The sequence below is a fragment of the Colletes latitarsis genome, chromosome 2 (genome assembly GCF_051014445.1).
Source record: "Colletes latitarsis isolate SP2378_abdomen chromosome 2, iyColLati1, whole genome shotgun sequence".
Taxonomy (NCBI): domain Eukaryota; kingdom Metazoa; phylum Arthropoda; class Insecta; order Hymenoptera; family Colletidae; genus Colletes; species Colletes latitarsis.
In genome coordinates, this window is record NC_135135.1 from 18,092,045 (window position 1) to 18,114,670 (window position 22,626).

At 38.6% G+C, this 22,626-nt stretch overlaps 1 protein-coding gene across 1 annotated transcript; it reads left to right on the forward strand.

Annotated features, from left to right (window-relative positions):
- Positions 1–1,884: 1,884 nt before the first annotated feature.
- Hr39 (nuclear hormone receptor FTZ-F1 beta) lies at positions 1,885–22,114 on the forward strand. The gene is made up of 8 exons (XM_076783438.1): positions 1,885–2,585; positions 13,133–13,680; positions 13,875–14,296; positions 14,465–14,827; positions 14,952–15,633; positions 16,082–16,959; positions 17,140–17,430; positions 17,696–22,114. The coding sequence occupies exons 2-7, from the start codon at positions 13,341–13,343 to the stop codon at positions 17,404–17,406; spliced, it is 2,952 nt and encodes a 983-aa protein (XP_076639553.1). The 5' UTR covers positions 1,885–2,585; positions 13,133–13,340; the 3' UTR covers positions 17,407–17,430; positions 17,696–22,114.
- The last annotated feature ends 512 nt before the right edge of the window (positions 22,115–22,626 follow it).

Consider the following 22,626-nt stretch of genomic DNA (forward strand, 5'->3'; position numbering starts at 1 on the left):
TAATTTGGAAAATCAGAGATTGGATTAAAACAGAATATTTGTGAGTTAAACAATGAAAAGCCGTTCGATCGTGTAGTGTTCGTGTTAAATCCGTAGCTGCATCGCGACCGTGATGCTGCGATGCATCAATTAATCGTGCCACTTATTCGCATATTCACACTTCGAATTCGTAATGCGGCAATCTTTAGACGGTTATGCAAAGTTTAATTATGTTAATCCTACGATCGATCGCATCAAATCTTTTAGACAAGAGCCACGGATCAAACGTGCAATCTTCGCCTTGGAATCCCCTGTATATCTGTGTTTCGACATTCAAACTTTATTACTCGATCTAATTGAAAATAAATATATGATTCTTAGTAATTATACAATACAATGTAATTATTTGTTTCAAACGTAGGTTATTAAAGAAAGATATATGAATTAATATTAATGAAAATTAGGCGAATATTCGAAATAGAGGTACGACACCTATTTCTATGATTTTTTAAATATTCTCGACAACTTTGCCCAGTACATGCGATCGCCGGACATTCTTAGTTTCCGAGATGTACGAGCTACAGATCTAATTGATCTAATTGTGATCCTATACCTGTATTCTGCTCAAAACATAAAATTAAATTAACTACTCGAGTATTCAAACTTTCGAAATTTTACATTCGTGGATCGCAAGTTAAGAACCACAGCAATAGAATTTCGAATAAGTTAAATTGATTGCTAAAACTCTGATTATACTGAAAAAATGTCTTTGCATTTGCCCTACGTGTTTCAAGAGCAGAGATATTTCAGCTGAAAAGTTGAAATTGCCAAAAAACATGATTAAGAAACGTTATCGTCAACGACTAGATTTCGCGACGTTTTCACATATTTCACGCTAGATGGCGCAGCGATCCGATTTCGACCGGTATATGCACCCACTTGAAAAGATTTCTTATTTCTCTACAGATTTGTATTTTATCGTTTAAACCCTTTTCTTCTACAGAAGCACTAATATCGTAAAATTGCACCAACTCGGATGGAAATGATTGCATATTTAAATCTCATAAAACATATATGGAACGAATATACCGGTAATTTAAAAAAATGAAGGGTGTTGAAAATTTCATTTCTTTATTCCTTAGATAATAAAAAATGAGGTTATCTAGTTTTGGCAATAACTTGAATGTATCCTTGAACATTCCATATTAACAGTAACATAACCATGCGTAAGGACGTTTCTAGTTTCTAGTAGCGACGTTGCATAAACGTATGTGGAAAGACATGGTCGTCAAACTTAAATATAATGTTAATAAAATATTGTTAAAACAAAATTTTTCTAGTGGAAAACATGCAATTTACTCGAGTTTATAAACAGAAGATACTAACTAGTAACAGTTAGGTATGTATAATAGTATTCCGAAAGCGTAGTCGACCAACGAGAATCTAGTATGTACACATTCGATTTAGTAGCAATGCTTTGGCTGGATTAAATTGTACGTTCGCTGTACTGAAAGATCAATGCGATTTGTTTGTTTTAATCATTAACAAATTAAGTTTTTTGAGCAAAGAAAATTAGTACATTATCTTCAATTTATTGTTGAATAATTAATTTTATTTAAATTAGTATGTGATTCGTTTTATCTTGCTCCATGGATCTACGTACTCGGTCAGAAGTTCGGTTTTAACGTTTTTGCGTGAACGTATCGCCACTGAACTACAATCGTGTACTTGCTCGAATTTATACATATCAAACGGTTTCAAAAGTGTAAAAGAAATAATTGCTACTATCATTAAAGGATTCTAAAGGAGATATCTCAACCTTTTCGTCACATCGATAATTAAATAAGAAAATTAAATTATATTCTCGTTTAAAGAAGAATATATTCAAGTGCCGAAATATCCATTATCTCGTTAAATACATTTGTTATTACTTTTCTATACTACACCGTTTTCGTTAATTCGATGAGTAAAACAATAGAGGAAAGTTAGTTAAGAGAATCCTGTTTAGTTTCTGTTTGAAAATTATTTTTCAAGTATCGTTTCAAATCAATTTCGTCCAGATTCGTTATATTAATATACATCGACGTGCGCCAATGTCGACCATCTGGTGGCGATGCACTGTACTAGTGGCACTGGCTCCGCACACGAGTATAGAAAGAGAAAAAGAGAGAAAGAGAGACACAGGTACGAGAGGAGGTTGTGGTGTGAGGTAGCCACCAGTCAACAGCGGAGACGGAGACGGAGACGGAGACGAAGACGAAGACTGAGACGGAGACAGAGAGTTCGAGGTAGCCCGTGCCTGTAGCTGCCTGTGGCTTGTTGTAACTCGTTGTAACGTGACGCGAAGGTGTGCCAAGCTCTTTCGGGTGCCTGTTACTCCGTCCGAAGACGCCCGATCACTAGTCTACCGTAGTGTCGCGTATTGAAAGTGTCGATAGTGTTGTGATCTATCGGCCTGTCCACCCTCGTGTGTCAACGAAAAAACTGTACCAGCAACGTACATCGCCGTGGAAAACTGTCAAGAGTGTCGTGTCCCAGACGCTGCCTTCGAATACGAAAAATTCGGATGATCTTTGTCGCGGTCGTCGTATCGCACAGAACATAAGGTAACAAACATGACGCACGGAAGTAGAGAAAAAACGATGATAATGTCTAAAATCGGTTGCTCGAGTACACGAACGTTGCGCGTACAGAGGTTATGTTTCCCGATGACCCCTCGGCTCGCTCCTCCTTTTCCTCGTTATCCCCCTTTCCTTGTATCGTTCTCTTTCTCTCTTCCCTCTTGCCTTGCCTCCCACTTCTTCCCGCGTCTCCCTCTTTTTTTTTTCTTCTTTTCTTTTGCTCCTCTTTCCGTGAACGTTTCCCGACCGATGGAAAACCGTTTTCAAGTTTTATCGGACACTCGGAACTCGCGATACCTCGATAACCGAGCGGAACGTGGAATTTCGATCGGGAACTCGATCGGTTGTAAATCGGTAGAATCTATCTCCGCTTTCAGCGTCTCTCCCTTTTGTCTCTCTATCTCCTTCCTCTTTCTCTTTCTCTTTCTCGTCCGCGAGCCGCCGAGGCACTTGCACATGCACGCTTGCACACCAACGTATTCCGCTTCTTTCCTGAAAGACCGTGTCGTAGCCTTTCTCGTGGTAACGAGTTTCGTAACCTCCCTCAATACGAGAGTCACGAACTATCAGCTGTCAGCCTCCGTAGTTGTACCACCTGTCCGAAAGTCAATTTCCTCTCCCTTTCTGTACTTTGCGTTTAACCCCCCCGTTTGCCGCTGCTGCTACCGGCCGCGTCTACTTTTCGTCGGGCATAAAAATGATGGTGCGGTACGACACAAATTTTTCATGATTTAGCGATATTTTGTTCGGTACACAAAGAAACGCGATGTAAACGGACGCGTTTGCGAACGTGGCGAGGTAATCGGGAGCAAGCAACAAGCGATGCTAACCGAGTTGAACAGTCATGTTGATATTTCGGCGCGCAGGCTTTCTGGCTTGACAGCGTGACCGGCCTTGAGCCCCTCCGCGTCCTCCTCTTACACCCTTCACCTCCATCCCTACCATCGAACTAATACACGATATACATACACTGCAAATCAGTGCTCCTCAACGCAGGATGTTTGTGCCTGGGAGATTTTCTTCGATCGCTCGCATCAACTTCTTTCTCTCGTACTTACGCGCCTGCATATGGACGTTTCGTCTTCCGAGCGAACCCGTTAAACAGAGGCGACGAATTATCTCGTCGTTAAACACGTGTCCGTGTCCTGTGCCCGTGCTCGTGTTCGTGCCCGTGTACGACAGATTTTAACATACTACCAAAGTTTCGCTCCTCTACGTGTTCAAGAAATGATAATGCGTCGTTTCATTTTTATTCCCAGACAAATTACAGCCATGTTAGATCATTTAGTTGCAACGATAAATGCATTCTCGTCGAAACGTTATCCTGTCGTTATCAAATCGAAGGTCGAACACGGAATCTAGCACGTAGACGCGTTATCTCTGATTCAGGAACTTCAAACCGAACGAAAGTCCGACATTTTACCTACGAGACGCTTCGTACTAAATTGAAATTCAAGTTGATCGATGGAAATCAGTATTTAGTTAATTTACCTTATCGATATTTAACACCTAGAAACAGTAAAAGCAACAAACGATAGTACAAAGCAGTAAAATAACTGTTCACTTTCAGAAAAGCTAACAGTTTTTATACAGATTTATCAGTTGGTTTATCTTACCGAAGGTCCCACTATTTTTATTATACTATCTCATTTTCTTTTCAGAACGTAGTTTCTACGTATGAATCACTAGATCGATTAGACGTGTTTTTCTTTATCATCATTTACTTACTATTACTATTTCTTATTTAATTTACTCCTTATTTTTATATGTAATAGAATTTGGACGCAACAGTTTTTTAATTCGCTATTGAGAAGACAATAAGTTGAAAAAAACGTGCGGGAATGAAGGAGAAAAATAGAATGAAAATATGAATGAATACAGAATGTAAATTCTGTAAGCAACTTTCTTTCCTTATTGGTAATGCAATGTTGTTGAATTCGATCTTTTAATTCGTGTCACGCATTTTCAATCGCATTTAAATCATAAATACTCTGGGGTAATTATACAACAACCACTCCCTTAGAATCACTGATTTATCCTTTGGTTTAGGATTTTTAATACAGGATATATTCTAATGTAAAAACTCTTTTTATTTAGTAACAGAGAAAAAAGTTTCAAGTTATCCTTGGTTGATAACAACTCTGTTATAATTTATTTTGGGCGACACCTGTCGGTATAAAGTTTACACATAACCGACTATATCGAAACGTGGAAATTGTATAGTCAGTCACAGAGTAGTCGTCGATCGGTGTGTATTATTGCATTTACGTTGTCCTATATTAATTATTTTTAATTATTAAAAATCAGGCAGGGAATCAACGATAGTGTTCAGAAAGAAACTGATGTAAAGACTGTCATACTTTAGTGTTACTGGCGGCAAGAAATGTCGTCAGAGCTGCGGACAATATTTGTTAGAAAAAGGGCGGGCTCTATGTTTCAGTTCGACGTATATAATTCTGACGTTTTATAAAACCCTTTGACAGCGTAGAGATCACATATTTATCGATAAAGGTCCCATAACATTAATAAGATGAAATTAACATCGTTTTGTTACTGGTTATATGTCGCTAAACATTAACATAACCTAACAAAATTCGAGAAATATATTTCCCATGAAATATGATAAAAGGTATTTATGATGAGAAGTGTTGTTTCAAAGGTAATAAGTGGTTGTTGTCATTAGTCGAAGCCGAGTGGAATATGCAGGTAAAAGCCGCGAGCATTGGCGGCGACGGGTCTGTCCGTCCACGACACTGCCTCTCGTGGTAATCGCTACTCGAGATTGCGCAAGCTTCTTGATCTTATCACGACCGCAGAATGTATATATTACACGTGCATATACGACTGACACGCATGTACGTGCAACGCAAATATGCGTGTAGTATGTGCGCGTAAACGAACGAAGAAACGTCGTTAAAGTAGGTATGTATACATATAGGGTGTATGAAGAAACTTGGCGCCAGATTTGAATAAGTCTTGATAAACATAGTGTTATAACTTAGTCAACAAGGTCCTAAGTTTTAGTAACACTTCATCGATAGAAAAATTGATCGAAACATCATGTCCTATTTCGTATGTGTATTTAGATCGCGGGTCGTTTAACTTTATTTATTTAATTCTTCCATCAAGTTTGGTAAAGAGTAGTAATGCGATATGACAATGTGCAGGTAGAATGTAACGTAAATAACTAGGCGAGCACATGTGCACGTTACGTAGAGAATTGTATGTCGCGTGAATGTCTCTCCTCGTGCATATGCAGTCCCACACTCTGCACGTGAAAAGAGAGAAAAAAAAGAGACAGGGAGAAAGAGTGTGTAGTGGAAACTCCCTAGATCCTTGAGACACGGATAGGCCTAGTGCGACTTATGAATATTGATGAACCTTTCTCGACGTACTGACCCGGCCCGGCCCGACCGCACCTCGATCGTTCGTCGTTCCTACTCGACAACGATCTTCCTCTCTTCTTCCTCCTGTCCCTCTTGAACGAATCTTTCCAAACTCGACGTCTTCTCGATTACACGTTTATTTACGTTTCATCTAACCCGTCGTCGAATCGACGCAATTATCTTAAGCGCAGAAACGAGTAGAAAAATGTTTAAACGAATTGACATTTATCGTTCGTAGTGTTGACTAAATATTTTTGCATACAAAGTTTGCAACGCGTAGTAATTAACCTTAAGATAAACAAGATACATAAATATAAACGTTGATACGCGAGTATCGAGTGTGTTCGTATCAACAAACCTTTCGAACAGAAAAACCGACATCGCTCGCTCGGTGCGTGCCCACGGTATCGCGAGAGTGCAAGACCTGAGAAGTTACGAGCGTGCAGTTCGTATAAGAAAACGTGTGCATACTCGGGGACCGACTCACCGCATGTGTATGCAACTCTGTCCTGTTTTAAAAAAAATATCTCGCGCTCCATTCTAACACGCAGTGGAAAACAGTTTAATTCAAGGCTTTGATCTAGAATTACTGTAGCTGTTGTAAATACGCGAACATTGCATTCTAAAGGTCGTCGAATAAAACAAGTTTGCGACGAGTTAAGTAAGACGATCGGTACGCGTATCTTCGACAAAATTCTGCGTTCAACTTAATTTTTCTATAAATAATATCGGTAGGCTCGATCACAGAATGGAAGATATCAACGTTCTGTAACTATGCTGATTTTAATGAAACTTGACTGCCTTTCGGTTCTGTCATTCTGGGATACGCGTATGCGTACATAACCTATAATATTCGTATAAAGCGCCGGAGATCGGAATGCTGCATTAGACAATACGTCGTACATTAATCTCTTAATAGTTACTAGTTTATTATTACCAATGCTTATCGTTGGGATTAAGTTCGATTTCTATTAAACGTAACGACATTACGATCGACAGCGAGCGGTATCGTAGGCATCCACAGGTCACATATTCCTCTTCGTCCCACTACTATTTCTTGGCACGCGCTGACTCTCCGTACCACCGAACACCGTGCATCGATCTATGTTTAACATTGCCTTCGAAATCTCATACGGTCGGGAAAATGTCACTTAAAACGATAGGTAACAACAAGTAACGTCGTAAATAAAAAATATTTAAAAATACTCGAATAACACGTAGAAGACATCGATTATAAGAAATATATTGAGAACCACTTGGCGTAGCTGCGAGAGGCCGAGTGGAAGAGTAGGGATACCCGCTCGCCTTTGCACGTATCTACAATGCTACTCTCGACTTTAATAGGGTTCTATTTGGTGATTAAAATGCTCACATTTATTATCGATCATCGAATCATCGTATTAAAGACGCTTTAAGATAATTGTCTATTATAGAGAATAAAAACAAAAAAAGAGGTTATGTCTCGATCGTAAGCGAGTATAAATATGTATCCTGCAACGTCGACACGGGAGTTTGTCGCGTTATGAGAATTTTGATCCGCGGCATCGAAAGGAACGACAGCCTCGCTAGCAATCGATTGTTTTCTATCGCGAATGTTACTGTTATCTGAGGGCAGAACCAATCCGACGCGATCTCGTTGGGGCAGGCGAAAACAAAATGCGGGCAGTGTCTATACGAGACGGTAGCTGCCTGTTGCAGCCGGTCCAGGACCGAACCGGTTCTCGATGCTGCTCAAAAATGTCCCTCGACCGGCTATAATAATTTTAATTGACACCCAGACCAGACCACTGAGTATCCCCGACCGACGTGTAGATATATACGTACAGGTTGGCTCGTACAAGGTGTCATATCTGGCAAATGAAAAAGGAACATTCTTGATACTTTTCGCATACTCGTTAATAAATACGGTAACTCCTTCCATCGTGTCACGATTTTCACCTTTCGTTGTGTCACAAACTGATCCCCGCCAGTTCCTGGAACTTTGCGCCTTCGAGAGCGAGCCTCGGCGTTATCTCCAACACGCGACCGAGGGTGTTTCAGGTTACTAATGAGTTACCAACGATCGCCTATTAACTATATCTGACTCAATTTCATTGTGTCTCGCTTGCTTTTACTATTCCCAATCTTGTTTCCAGTGTAAACCTCGCGTCGAGGGGGAGATAAGAACAGATTGAATTTCGCTAACCGCGAATTTTCATTTTGTTACCAGTCTCTAGTCTCCGAGCCAAGTGACACAACGAAAAAGTTTATCGCCACGCTTGTCTACTTATTTTATGTAAGCGTTAACGGCGTTCCCGGTTCTTTGTCGCTTATTACATAATTGGAAAGAAAAACGTCGCGTCGAAAATAAAATTAAGATATACGTTTGAATATAATACGTTTTTTATTATCCTTCTCAATGAATACGGTGTAGCATATTCGTAACCGCGTACAGTTACAGAGTCACGCGTGCGAAGTTACGTGAATACATTGATGAGATATTACACGTATGCACGGTTGGGTCCGCTCAGGCCCACTGGCCTAGGTGAAAGGAAAACTGGCGTCTACCTTGTAAGCGAAACAAAGAGAGAAAGATTTTACATCGAAGCGAGTATTTTTCGTACCTATATATGCAACGGTGGAAACAAGGAAAGCTTCCATGGAATACCTACGCATATTCACCGTGCAATGGACGGCCGTACGAACTAATATTACGTACTAGGCGCGGATATCGGTCGGTCGTGGAAAAAGTAAGAAAATCCGTGACACGCAAACAACGCGGAAGAATTTTTAGACAACGTTCCCTCTTTATTTCACCCGTGCCGTTTCCAAATTATGTATAAAATAAACAAACTGTACGATTAATTTTTGTCGGTACTTGATAATAGAGTCTAATGTCTGTTACGTTCATTTATCCTCCGTTAATATCGTTTTAGAAAGTGGAGACCGTTTCCCAGTGGAAACGACCTCTCGCAATGGCTGATACGCGGGTCTTTCTGCGAAACACGCTTTATTTGATAATTAAAACTTTTAGGGTCTAACCAACCACTCCAAAATTATAAATACCGATGGTGACCGTCCCCACACGTATAATGCGCGTTACAAAAACGGTTTAATAAAATATTTGCGTCGCCCACGATTTCGAATAAATACTGAAATAGAGAAAGTATCTAATATCGGTAAATGTGAAGAATCTTGAGAAGTAAATTGTTCACTACTGCTGAAGGGAAAATGGTAAATGGTCTCAAAGATCGTAGGTATTGTATATGTAACTGTACAGATCATATACGTGTCGCATACATGAATCAGTCTTATCTCCTAACCCGTGACTGATATTTTAAAAACATCAACGATACATTTGTAATCGGTTATGTGATACATAAAAAATATTAGGAACATTGGTGATGTGAAAAATTAACGAATGACACGAGTAAATGTTTTCAAAACCATTTTGTAGACACTTCCCGTCTTGTATTGATTTCCATCTCTAATTAATGTACTTTTAGCTTTTTTAATATGTGTTTTCTTCAAAAGAAATACAGTAATCCATATTGCCACCTTCTCCAGTTTTGCCGACATTGCAGCTGCCTTCTTCGAGTCGAACGACACACTAATATTGACGCGTGTTATATGCTTTAAGTTTAATTCAAACATTAATCGGAGTTGTTTTGAATATAGAATCGAGAAATTAAAACGCTTAGAAGAACCTGTTGCGGATGAGGTTTAAACGGTAACCAGTATCCATATTGGCGTCGTTATGGTGCTTGATTATTTCCAAAAATTTTCTCCATTTTCTAGAAAAGTAGCCTTATCTTTTTTCGTCCCTGAAATCGTGTCGATGTTATAGCCTGACCGAGTTTCATGAAACACTCTGTATACAACACGCTCAAAATAGAGCCGGCGTGTACTCGTAAGGTCATCGATCCCTCTTCCGCGTCACCTGCCATGCTTACACCTACTATCAAGGCATGGACATAATAGCATCGCGCGACAGACGAGTAGGAAATAAGTATATACACTGAAACAAACAAAAATCGTTTTCCGATAAAGTGTATTTCTGTTGTTTGGCATTAATGATGGAAAACAGAGTAGGTAAAATTTTCTTGAAACGTGTATTAATATGAGACTTGAACAAATATTTAAGCAACTAAATGAAATTGTCATTTAATTTTAATTTATTTGAGTTTAAATAGATGAACCGCATATTTTTCTTACAATGAAGATTCACACCGTCACACGTCGTCTAATGAGAACGGAATGTCCTGCGAGATATTGATATCGATACGCTTCCCACGTTATTAGCCATTAGAACACTGCCCATCGAATACATAATTCTTTTTATAGCTAACGTTCGAAGGCCAAATTCGCTAGTTCTCTTCGATCCGATAAAATTTGAGACAAATCGTTTCTAACTGCAAACGATTAAAACATCGATATCGTTAGCATAGAATTCTATCTCGATGATCAAGATTCACCCGTCACGCTTGGAACTGTGAATCGTTGAATACATTGAATAATTTTTGCGCCCATAAACAACGATGTAAACCGTTTGTAACTTTTCGAAATCATTTTATTCTTTCCATTATCGAGTTAATGCAGGCTGCCGTTGAGCGATGTCGTTGACCTGTAGCTATTCGTAACACGTTTCGATATACCCGGAGACCCAAAATGAATTTCTTAATTGTCCCGGACGTAGCGATATTTATAAATAATTTCTAGACAAGCTCGGTTAATTACGAGAGTCAACGTTCGAATCGATTGATACATAGAGGTGATGTTGGGTGGTTAAAGTTACCTCGAACCATGTGAAAGAATCGAACGTGGAAATGGTTTGTGAAGTTTCCGAGGAAAGCAAACCGGGAAGCCTACATTTGTCCACGCACACGAAAAAGAGCGATCTAGGTGCATTGTGGCGGATGGCATGCATGGCGTGGCGTGGCGTGGCATGGCGTGGCATGGCGTGGCATGGCGTGGCGTGGCGTGGTCGGTGTGCTGGATCAGAGTAGGGAGAAAAGACCTTGAGTCGCGTCACGTGACTTCGAAGGTATATACATCGGAGTTGGGTAGGGCGGTTGCAGAGGGCCTTGACCTTACCGTCGGCGCGGCGCGGCGTCGCAGCCGTAGTTGTAGCTACCAACGTCGTGGCCTCTACAAACCTCCGGGAGAACAGAGCAATACAGCTGCACGACGCTTGATGTTCGTATAATTATGCCCACTCGCGAACAGTTCTTGTTGCAACTTTTTAACCAATTTATTCGCGCAAAGGGTTCGAGTAATTTGTAATGTTATCCCAACCGAAAATCATAGTCGCGACGAGGTCCGGTAGAAAAATACTCCTATCGTACGCACGCGACATACGATTTCAGTAAAATTGTTTATCAGGTTGCATCGTTCGACTGGTTGATTTACCTTGGGCTTTGAACGAAACAAAAATTCAAGAACATTTAATTTTAAATAAATTGTACTCGAAACGTCTTGACTCGTTTACAGAATGTTCTACCTAATATGTAGTTATTAGCGAGGCCATAAGACGGTATCTTTTTCTTTCCCTCGCGTTGCTTGGACCAATTTTTTCTCGATCTTTCAACTTCATCGAAAGATAACGCTCTTTAAATCCATAAGGGGAACTGAAATCCTCCGTCGTAAGCAAAGTTTCAAGACCCTCTAATTATGTTTCAAGCGTCTTAAGAATCTCCGTAAATGTTTGGATTTTTATGAATTGTTCGGAATATACTTGTCAAAAGAGAGAAAGCTTTGAATATGATTTCTGTGTACGATTGCGAAGGTCGTTAATCTTCACGGCAGGCAGCTCGCCTGTGTGCAGAAAAGTGTTTCCTCGTCGCAAGCATACTGTACATACCTACATAGTACATTTGAATGCGCGTATAACGGGGAAAATAATAAAAACGAGTAATCGAGTCCCAATGACCTTGAAAAAAAAGAACATAAAATGCTTACGCGATAACGCTAACGAATCCTTACCAATTATTAATAATTTTTAAGTATGTTGTCGAGGTCAACATTTTTTGTAACTTTGTCCTATGCAACCATTGCACGGTTTTAGGTTTCAAAATACTGAGCAGTGCATGTTAACACTGAAATATAGTGGAATGTACTAAAAAATTCCCCAGTGGTCGCGTTGTTTGCTGCAATTTTCCTACTTCTTTGAAGCGTATTCGACGGAGCAACATAGTTGTAGATCGTAAAAGTTACTTGGTCGTAACAGAGTTCCGCTGTCCTCTGGAAATAATAATTAACTAACACGATTAACGCGTTGCGTAGGTGTAACGGACAAGGGTTATGATTTTGTACCGGGTTTTTCCTGCTCGGTGTGTTATATCGCGTTGCGTGATCAATTATAAACAAAAGATGGGAATGCTGAAGCGCGTTTACGTTTGCGCATGAAGGTCAATCGGTGGTTCTGCGAGACCGGAAGTGGACCGGCCTTGCGGGATGACCGTCAGCGCACACTAGCGGAACTTGGATGTGTGTAGCCGCTTCCACAGGCTCTTTTCGAACACTCGGTAAATGCGACGCGGCGGCGCGGCGCAACCACGATACGATTTCTTGCAATGCCGTCATGTTACAACTTGACATTTTTCCATTATAATTATTATTTCATAGTTAACCCTTGTGCAGTGGCTAGTGTAGCGATGTTGTACAGACCGCGCTCGTCAACCTTATCCCCAGCACGATACTACAAAAATATCGCGTAGTCGCGAAGTAGTTAAACTGAGAGTACAGGTAATCTCGTACTTGGAGGTTCAAGATGCAAACGAGACGCTATAGAGTTTTCCAAGTATATGGTAAACCATGTTTATATTGTTCTTTAAAAGAATTAAAAGGATCCTTGACTTGAATAACAATCTGTAAAATACAATAAATATACAACTATTTGACTAACTCGATAGTTGTACAACTGAAACAGTGGGATCCAATTCAGTGTCCTGATTCCACAATCCCACTACACATAGCGAATATTAGAGATAATAATCAACATTATATACACTAGTGTCCAAGTATTGACTCCTTTACCTTATACATTCCGTATAGCACGACGTTTCTAAAGCATGGTTTCGATCCAATCCTAGATTTAAAAAAATGTTTGCGTTAAAATTGTACGTAAATAATAAAAGATTTTAACGAGACGCGATCCTCTGGTTGCAGACACAATCGCGTCGCTTGATGTTCCATGCTCGATGCTCTGATTGGAACAAACGTGAAAAACAGATAGACCTCGCCGAAAGTTGATAGACGAATCGTGGAAACTAGTTACCTGAACCAGAGAAGTTGTTCCCAAGATGTCGCAGGGTTTCGCGACTATCCAGAGGGTCCGAGTCGTGTCACGAACGTGCGACGGGATAAGCAGCTGAGGATGTCGGAGCAAAACGGGCCCAGCGAGGGCCCAGGACCGGGCCCGGGGCCAAGTCCTGGCTGGTGGCCGGCTTCGCAGTCTTGGAAAACAAACTCCGGCGCGGCTGTTTGTTCGTCCAGCGGTTCTGCTGCTCCAGACAACTCCACCTCCGTCTCTGCATCCTGCACCACCTCTACCTCCTCTTTGGCAACTACTACTTCGGCCACTGCCTCGTCGAGCTGCTGTTCCTCGACTCCTAGCGGACATTCATGTACGATCACCGCGGCTCGTTCCTCAGAAACTGGAAAGAACGTTTCCGTCACTACGATTAATGTGCCGCCCAATCAGGACATACACGACGGTAATTGATCGAACAATGTTTCCTGGTTACTTTCAACCTTTAAACGATCCAACAACTATTCCTATCGCTTCGTATATTTAAATGCAAACAAACTCACGCGAAACGAACGTTAAAAGTCGTTGCATACATATACATAATAGCGTGTATCTTCCCCAAAAAAACAGAGAGCCGAAGATGACTGTTGAATATTCCAGGCAAGGGTATCTGCAAGTATCTTGCCGGGCAAAACGGCGTGACGGTGTCCGTAGTTTCGAGCTGTGGTTCCGTGCTGGACTGCGGGAACACGAACGTTGTGTCAACGACAGGAATCGGCACCAGCACCGGCTCGCACAGCATCGGCATCGGGATAGGAGTCGGTGTCTTGGCCCAAAAGACAGAGAACGACGCCGAAGATAGCGATGGCGAGATAAGCAAGATCGATTTCCGAGGGGTGAATTTACGCACAAAGAAAAAGCGCGACGTGTTGGGCAGCGGCGAGAAAATCGGCGACGGTGACGTTGAAGATGGAAATTGTTACGACGGGAACGATACGTCTCACCAACAGCCAGAGAGACCAATGTCGTGGGAAGGAGAACTTTCCGACCAAGAAATGTCTTCCAACACGATCACGAACCAAGTAAGTGCTGCTTAAGCGCGATCCTGTTTATAAAATTACTAATTAGTTTTTTTGTAGAAGATTTATATACACGGTTTCATTGGACATTGGTTTCGTTAATCTTCAATTAAACCTCGATAGTTCTTCTTTTCGCCACTACGATGGCTGTTATTGAGATCGTTTCCGTAGGACATGCACGAGGAGACGTCGATGGAAGGTGTCCAAGTATGCGGCACGAGTCCCAGTCCTGTGGAGCAGAAGTTTCTCATTAAACCGGAGCCAGACTTCGGGTCCAGTCCGGGATTCGGGCTAGGTTCTTTCCACGATACAGGGTTATCTCTGGCTCACGGTCAGCAGATGCAACAGCAACAACAGCAACAGCAACAGCAACAACAACAACGGAACATCGAGAGCCTCGAACAGACACAACAAAGCGATTTGCCTCTTCTCGTGGGGAACCTACTTGGCGGCTACAACAGCTCAACTCCAAATCATAGTCCGGTGTTAAATCCCAGGCATCATTTGACCAAGCATAGCCACACGAGATCACAGGTGAGATCGATATGCAACCGTATCGATGAACCTTAATTGCATTCAGTTGTGCAGTTGTGATCGATTAATAGTGGTTATCGGTAAATATGTAATTCGTTCCTTTTTTTGTTATCCATCTCTTCAGGTGCCGTCGCCCGATTCCGCAATTCACTCTGCGTATAGTGTATTTAGCTCGCCAACGCAGAGTCCCCATGCAGCTCGACACTCTGCTCTAGGAGCAGGAAGTCCAGTCCCGTCTTCGTCGCTTTCTCTCTCCCGTCATAGCTTCAACAACTCGACCTCGTCGTTATCGTTGTCGCTATCGCATTCGCTCTCGAGAAACAATTCAGACGCCTCGAGCAGCTGTTACAGCTACGGTTCTCTTAGTCCACCCACGCATTCACCCGTCCAGCAGCCAAGACATCCGCAGCATCATCAGCACCAAGTAGCCCAAGGAAGTCCGCTTCATCTACCAGCAACGGCCTCTGCTGCCGTTGCGCATCATTATTCTCCTTCTGCGCCTGGTTCCGAGCTCTCTCCCGAAGGACATGCTACCACAGACGATCAGGAAGACTGTCGAATACCCTCGGCACCTTCTGGTATTTCTACTAGACAGCAGCTGATCAATAGTCCCTGTCCAATTTGCGGAGACAAGATCAGCGGTTTCCATTACGGAATTTTCTCTTGCGAGTCTTGCAAAGGATTCTTTAAACGCACCGTCCAGAATCGGAAGAATTATGTGTGCCTTAGAGGCGCGGGCTGTCCGGTCACTGTCGCCACCAGGAAGAAGTGCCCAGCCTGCCGTTTCGACAAGTGCCTCAACATGGGTACGTTTAGATAATTAATACACGTTCACTACTCCTACCCTTGTTACCCGTTCGGGGCCTACTTGGCTGACATATAAAGTCCATAAGGATCCGCGTCTTCCAACTACGTTGTTAGATTACATTGCCCGCTTCTAAGTGATGCTTTTAATTATCCGATCGGGGATGAATTTACTAAGTATTAGGAAGAATATCGAACAAAAGTATTTAAATATTATGAAAATAACATAGCAGACTTATCAAAACGAAAATTATTCGACGTAAAGTTATTTCTCAACACAAAACATTGACTACGTAGCTTGTATTAGAAGAGACAAGGATTACATTACCGGACATTGAGTACTTACCAGACAGTGCAGTCAATTGTTTCATGTCATTAAATTATACGTGCGCGGCACCCAGAAAACTGTGACTTGCTGGGACTCGCGCCTAAATACGGTATCTCTAACAGGTATGAAGCTGGAGGCGATTAGGGAGGATCGTACCAGAGGTGGAAGAAGTACCTATCAGTGTACCTACACTCTTCCAGCGAGCCTCGTTGGTAGTCCAGCGTGCAGTATGACTAGCGATAAGCTAGCTGCAAGTGGAAATTGCAGTCCAGCTCCAGCTGGTAGCGAGCATCATTACTCCATCAGGCATCACTCGAATCATTCACACAAGATGCAAGTAGTGCCGCAACTTCTACAGGATATCATGGATGTAGAGCACTTGTGGCACTACAACGATAATGATCGTATGTCTGGGATAAAAACTGAAGGAACAAACGTTGCCAGAAGTAACGATGGTATGTTATTGGGCGTCGGGTCTGGAGCCGGAAACGATGGTGGGTCAGGTATCGAATGTCCCTCGAACGGTACCACAGGAAATGGAAATCTCAGTAATACTCGGAGAGATAACAGGCCGTGCCCCACTATTTCTGGCGTCAGCAACGAACAACGCAGTGCACCTGTCAACAGCAGTTCCCAAATCAGTAATAATACAAATGGCAATCCGACTCAACATCCTGATTTTCTTTCAAATCTCTGCAACATTGCTGATCATCGGCTCTACAAAATAGTCAAGTGGTGCAAGAGTTTACCGCTATTTAAAAACATATCGATCGACGATCAAATATGTCTATTGATTAATTCCTGGTGCGAATTGCTGCTCTTTTCGTGTTGTTTTCGCAGTATGAGTACTCCCGGTGAAATTAGAGTATCTCTCGGCAAGTCGATTACTTTGGAACAGGCTAGACAACTTGGTTTAGCGACATGCATCGAGAGAATGCTCGCATTTACTAACAATCTGAGAAGGCTCAGAGTCGATCAGTATGAATACGTAGCAATGAAGGTAATTATTTTCGAATAAATTGCACTATACATATCTTTCTCTTTAAAAGAGTATTTTATTATTTATCGGTTATAATTTAAACAATTTCTATGATTTTTATGAGAGGAAATATTGTAATACGTGTATTAACATAATTAATCAGTTTTATATTGTTCTCTCGTAAATTTCTGTTACATGAAGGTAATAGTGCTGTTGACCTCGGACACGAGTGAACTAAAGGAACCTGAAAAGGTTAGAGCCTCCCAGGAAAAGGCTTTACAAGCATTGCAACAGTACACCATAGCGAGGTACCCGGAAATGCCTGCTAAGTTCGGCGAACTGCTATTGAGAATTCCAGATTTGCAAAGAACATGCCAGGCGGGAAAAGAATTATTAAGTGCAAAACGTGCTGAAGGAGAAGGCAGCTCATTTAATTTGTTAATGGAACTGTTGAGAGGAGATCACTGAATTGTCACGACAATTAATAATGCCGTAAGTTTGCTAATAAACATATTATACAGTATACATATATCCTTGTAAGTTGGACATATTTTAGAGACTGATTCATAACACAATAAGAAAGATTCACGAATCACTGAATAGCAGTTTGTAAACGTTTATTCGATTGCAGCATTGCCCGTATACATGAAATCCATATCTATCATTCCTCGATTTAAATAACTTTCTATTATCACTTCGATGACAAACAATTACAAAACTACAAGTCTTTAGGTCGGGTTTTTTTTTCTTTTTTCAGATTCCATGCTTATAGGGTCCATAAGCTTAAGGAATCGGATATATTATAGAATCAAGAAGCAAAAAATTTAGAAAGAAACTACAAACATTATAGTCATCATACATTAGTTCTCGGTGAAGGGACTACATTCTTATAGAACTGATTAGAGATGGACTATCTACTTTATGCAAAAAGCAGATGAGAAATAATGTTTCCATCTATATTTTTTTCTTCTTTTTTTCTTATTAAAATGCTTCCACGCAGATGTTGTATAATACAAGCCTGCCTTGAAACACACGAATTTCGAAGCGGCCTATGGTATGCTCGAAATGTTCAGCATAGATATTTCTATGCATAAGAGACTGAAAGTATGATTAAAGGAGGGATGCAGAGCATTTACTTTTACAATAATAACGATGTACAGTGAGAGCGAGCAAGAGAGAGAGAGAGAGAGAGAGAGAGAGAGAGAGAACGAGAGAGAGAGAGCGCGCGCGAGAGAGAGAGCGAGAGAGAGAGGGTATCAAATAGCATAAAAATGCAAAATTTTATTACATAACATTCGATCTGTTCAAATGAACGGCGAATACAGAGTTTTACCCTTAATGATTAATATAATGATAAAACAACCAGTATTTTGTATTGTTCTGCGCTTACTTAAGAATAAGACACTAAATGTTGTCTTATATCCCGGTAATGAAAGTGTACTTAAAATATGAGTCGACCAATTGTTTACTTATAGAACAGTTAATCATATAATAATTACACTGTCCAACACGAATTTTATTTCGCAATTACTACAGGGTAAGCCTTGTGAAGTTTCTCGTCCTAAACACGAATAAGGAATCAGAATTCCTCTGAAATTCCATAAGAGTCACCCAGTAAATATTGCAAAATATAAGAAAGGCTTTTATTTGTTAGACAGTGTTATTAGTTAATAACGTCTACCTTGCATATTATCAGTGGAATATTATGGTTTTTATCTGTTACACAAATACATTTTGTGTGCTCTGTAAATGTTTTAATGGCGCACCAACGACGGATGAAAAATGTGTTATGTTGGTAAACATAAATTTTTGTTAAATACCGCAAAAAATGCTTGCGACGTTTTTTTTTTTTGTAAATAAATTTTATTTTAAAACATTTGTTTATAAAAGAAATTGAAAAAACTTTGATAAAAGTGGTGTTTATTTGTTGTAAAATTTCATGTTTATTCTATTCTTGAAAAACTAAGGTGGTTTAAATTTAGTTTAACAAGTTTACGTTAAAAATCTGTATTTTTTTTGTAATGAAGTTAAAATGTTAGAACCGGTGATCAGAAATTTTTTTTTACAAACAAATGTAAGTGAAAAAGAAAAAGTACTGCGCTTTAGTCATATACTGGTGCAATTTTTAAATTCAAATAAATGCACAAATTTTTATTAAAAATCAATTACAGTATGGAGCTGGAGTCTCTAGTTTAGAAATAAGAATACTCATCTCTGTCGTTGGTACTTTAATGAGACTGTCATATCGACGCATTATTCTTTTTATTAAAGCAACAATTACATCTCTTTCGAATCATTGGTAAAAATGTTACAACACGCAATACTTAATCTGTAATGTAATTTATAAGAATCGTCTTCCCATTTTTATACCAGGTCTTTTTATATAAAAGTAGTAAATCGATCTTTTATCGTACACAGAGTATTCATTAAATACAATGAAAAGCACACTTTCCATTAGTAATAACATTACAAATTTGCTTATTTTTCAAAATTAATTGTAAAATTTTCAAATTAAAATCTAACTATTCGTACAAGTGGAATATCATATCTATTGTTCCACAAAGCGTCAAATAAACAACTGCAGTTGTGTAATTATCGATACTTATTCCCACGAATGCCTACGTGATTTCAGTTCGATATAATAATCGACAAATCATTAGCTTTTAATGGAATTTTTAATAAAGGAATTCTTTGCTTGTCACTTTTAATGAGACACTCTGTGTAAGCATACATAACGTATGCATAGAGCAGCATATAATAATACAAGGTTCCGTTTATCAAGTCGAGTTTCCCGAATAAGTATCAAATTCTGTACGCTTAAATTTGGACCGCATTAATATGTTAGCCGTTTAGTATGTTGCATACTCTTCAAATTTCAATATTTAAGCATACTGGGGAACAAATTCAATAACAATCTAATTCAGGATGAATGTATTTGAAAGCTGTAGAAGAAAAGTAATTCTATACTATTCAATTATATATGATGTTTCTTTTTTTGCAGTAGACAGGTTTCTTATTCTCCTTCTTTTAAGGAAATCTTACTAAATAGTTTTTGCTAAGTATTATAAAGTAAACAGAATTAAAATACGACGTTCAATTATAAGCATAACTTTGATAATTGAGTTTATCTCTATTTAAAAAAAATTCTTTTGGTACTGCCATTATAATTATTTAAAGAGAAAGTAAAGAGTATATTATGTTGAAAAATATATAAGATTTTACAGCAAATTGTAGATGCACCGTCAAACGTGAAACGAAATTTGTAGAAGCTATCTATGGGAAATTCTTCTGTTCAAAGTAGTATTACTAGCACAGTAATTAGTCGAGTATTATAAAAACTGAAATATTTGTGCCTTCGATAAAATTTAGTACTTTAACCCTTTCATAAAACTTTGTCATAAAATTTGTGATGCAACGTGGAAGCAAAGAGGTCTAAATAAAGAAACGAGTAGAAATAATGTAAATATTTTATATAGAGTTAATAATCGACAGTCTGATTAAGATTAATAATAAAAAAAAAACTTGCGAAAAGTTCATCGAAGCTTCGATAAGCTTCGAGAATTGAAAATACCATCGAAATCAGCGCATTTTTCATCGATGCAGGAAAACTTTTTTGTCGAGGAAATTAATGTTGGATCGATCGTTGCTTTTAACTCCCATTTTTTAAATTTATCAAAAACTCGATGAAATTTAGTTTAACGAAATTGAGATAACAGCGAATGGCACCGATGCGGCACATCTAATTACTCTATACATATTTTCAACAGTCGTATATGCTCATATTATATACGTAGAAAAAAAAAACAATGAAACAACCTTCTTTTTCTTCTATTCAGTTGAATATAAATAAACTGGTAATAATCGATAACTTAAATAGTGAGAAAAATAAAATCTAGCAAGTATTCTCGAGGATTCGTGATCGAGTAAAACATTTTGAGGAAAGATATCGAATTACTTTTACCTTTAATTAGTGCTGCGTTTATTGTATCGTCATCAAATCTTCATCAGTACCTTTAATTTGCTTTGGATTTAATTTCGAAAATAAGTAACAGTTAATGACTTTATGGAGAAATTAAGTACAAGCAAGTTTAAATCAACAATTAGGCGGCATTGATTAAAAGTTAAGGAAATACGAAGTAAATAACACTGTAAATACAGAGAAGAAGAATATTTTGTTGCAATGAGTGTGTGGAAAATAAATAAGAAAGAAAGACCGAGCAATCGATCGATCGAATAAACGGGCGAGAGAGAGAGAGAGAGAATGAGAAAATAAGAATACGTAGTTTCGATTAAAACGGAAGAGCACGAAATACATTTCTAAAGAAATTGATAATTCGCCTTGTTAAAAGATGACTAATTTGCGTATGATAACAAAAAGTGAACGTTTGCAAAATATCTGTAATTCAATCAACGATCGCTTAATCGATTTTACTCGACATTCGCATAACTGTGATTGTTATACAGAGTTTGGTTTAACTGCTCTATTCAATTTGATACTTGATCAAGATATAATATGCATAGTCTTCCGATTACAAGAATATGGTCTTCATACATAAATTCTTAATGTTTAATCGTATAATAACAGAGAAAAAAATTTATCAAGATTTTTTCGCCAATCATGACAATATTTGAATAATGCTGTGGAATCTATAATATATATTAATCGAAGAGCTTAAATACAACAAATTGTAACAATAATTAATAGAAACGTGCGCATACGCACATACCCACACACATGTTAAAATGAAAGAGATCGAACTCTAGAAATAATGTTATAGATATTTGCCTATAGTTTTTCTAATCGGTGCATTATTCAATGCAACGGATATATTTATAAACGATGTAAAAATGTTAACAAATTTTGTATTGCTTACGATGAACTGACTTGAATTAATTTTGTTTTACTGCAAAAATTATTCCGCATAATTGTTTATAATTCCTTTCTTTTTAATGACAAGCAAACGTTTCTTGTATTTTCAGCACAAGTACATTGCAAAATCATTATTGTTAAAAGTATTCAATTGTCAAGTTAGTTGATCGGGAAAAGACAGGTTGCGCTAATGTAATCCAAGGATATTTCATACTTCCAACATAGAAAGATGGCTATTTAAACGCAATTAGAAGGTAGTTTTATACATACAACATGATTATTACGAAATAAACAAATTTTTATAAACTATTGTTTTCTTAACCTCTGCTTCTGCAAGATTATTTTACGCTTGTAATAATAAAAGAACAACAGTATAGTTTTTAAGACATTAATATAAAAATAAATACATATACAAGGTGCTATTTTAATCTTTCCATTAAAATATCTCTGAAAATATAGAGAAATGTTTGATAGTAAAGTATAGATCCTTGGCAATATTCAAGGACTCTTTTCGTAGACATTTTGTCCGGAATTAAATTTTTGTCAATAAGTTTTGGAAGTGATTATATTTATGACGTTACAAAGAATGATAGAAGTTAAGGAATTAATGGAATGGTAAATAAAAAGCATTTATAAGACTAATTTTAATTCATTATTAGTATAAATGTACATTTTACAAATGTTAATACTAAATATAGTTTATAAATATTTACATCAAAATATAAAGAAATAGTGTTAGAATTGTTAAGAAATACAATTTTAAAAATAAAAATATGTTGAGGTTGAATAATAAAAATTGTGATAATCATTTGATTTTG

Excerpts from the sequence above, each read along its gene's own strand:
- Hr39 (XM_076783438.1), top strand. The coding sequence starts at position 13,341 with ATGTCGGAGCAAAACGGGCCCAGCGAGGGCCCAGGACCGGGCCCGGGG. Across the intron at positions 14,828-14,951 it reads ATAGCCACACGAGATCACAG|GTGCCGTCGCCCGATTCCGC; the intron begins GTGAGATCGATA and ends CCATCTCTTCAG. Across the intron at positions 16,960-17,139 it reads ATGAATACGTAGCAATGAAG|GTAATAGTGCTGTTGACCTC; the intron begins GTAATTATTTTC and ends TGTTACATGAAG.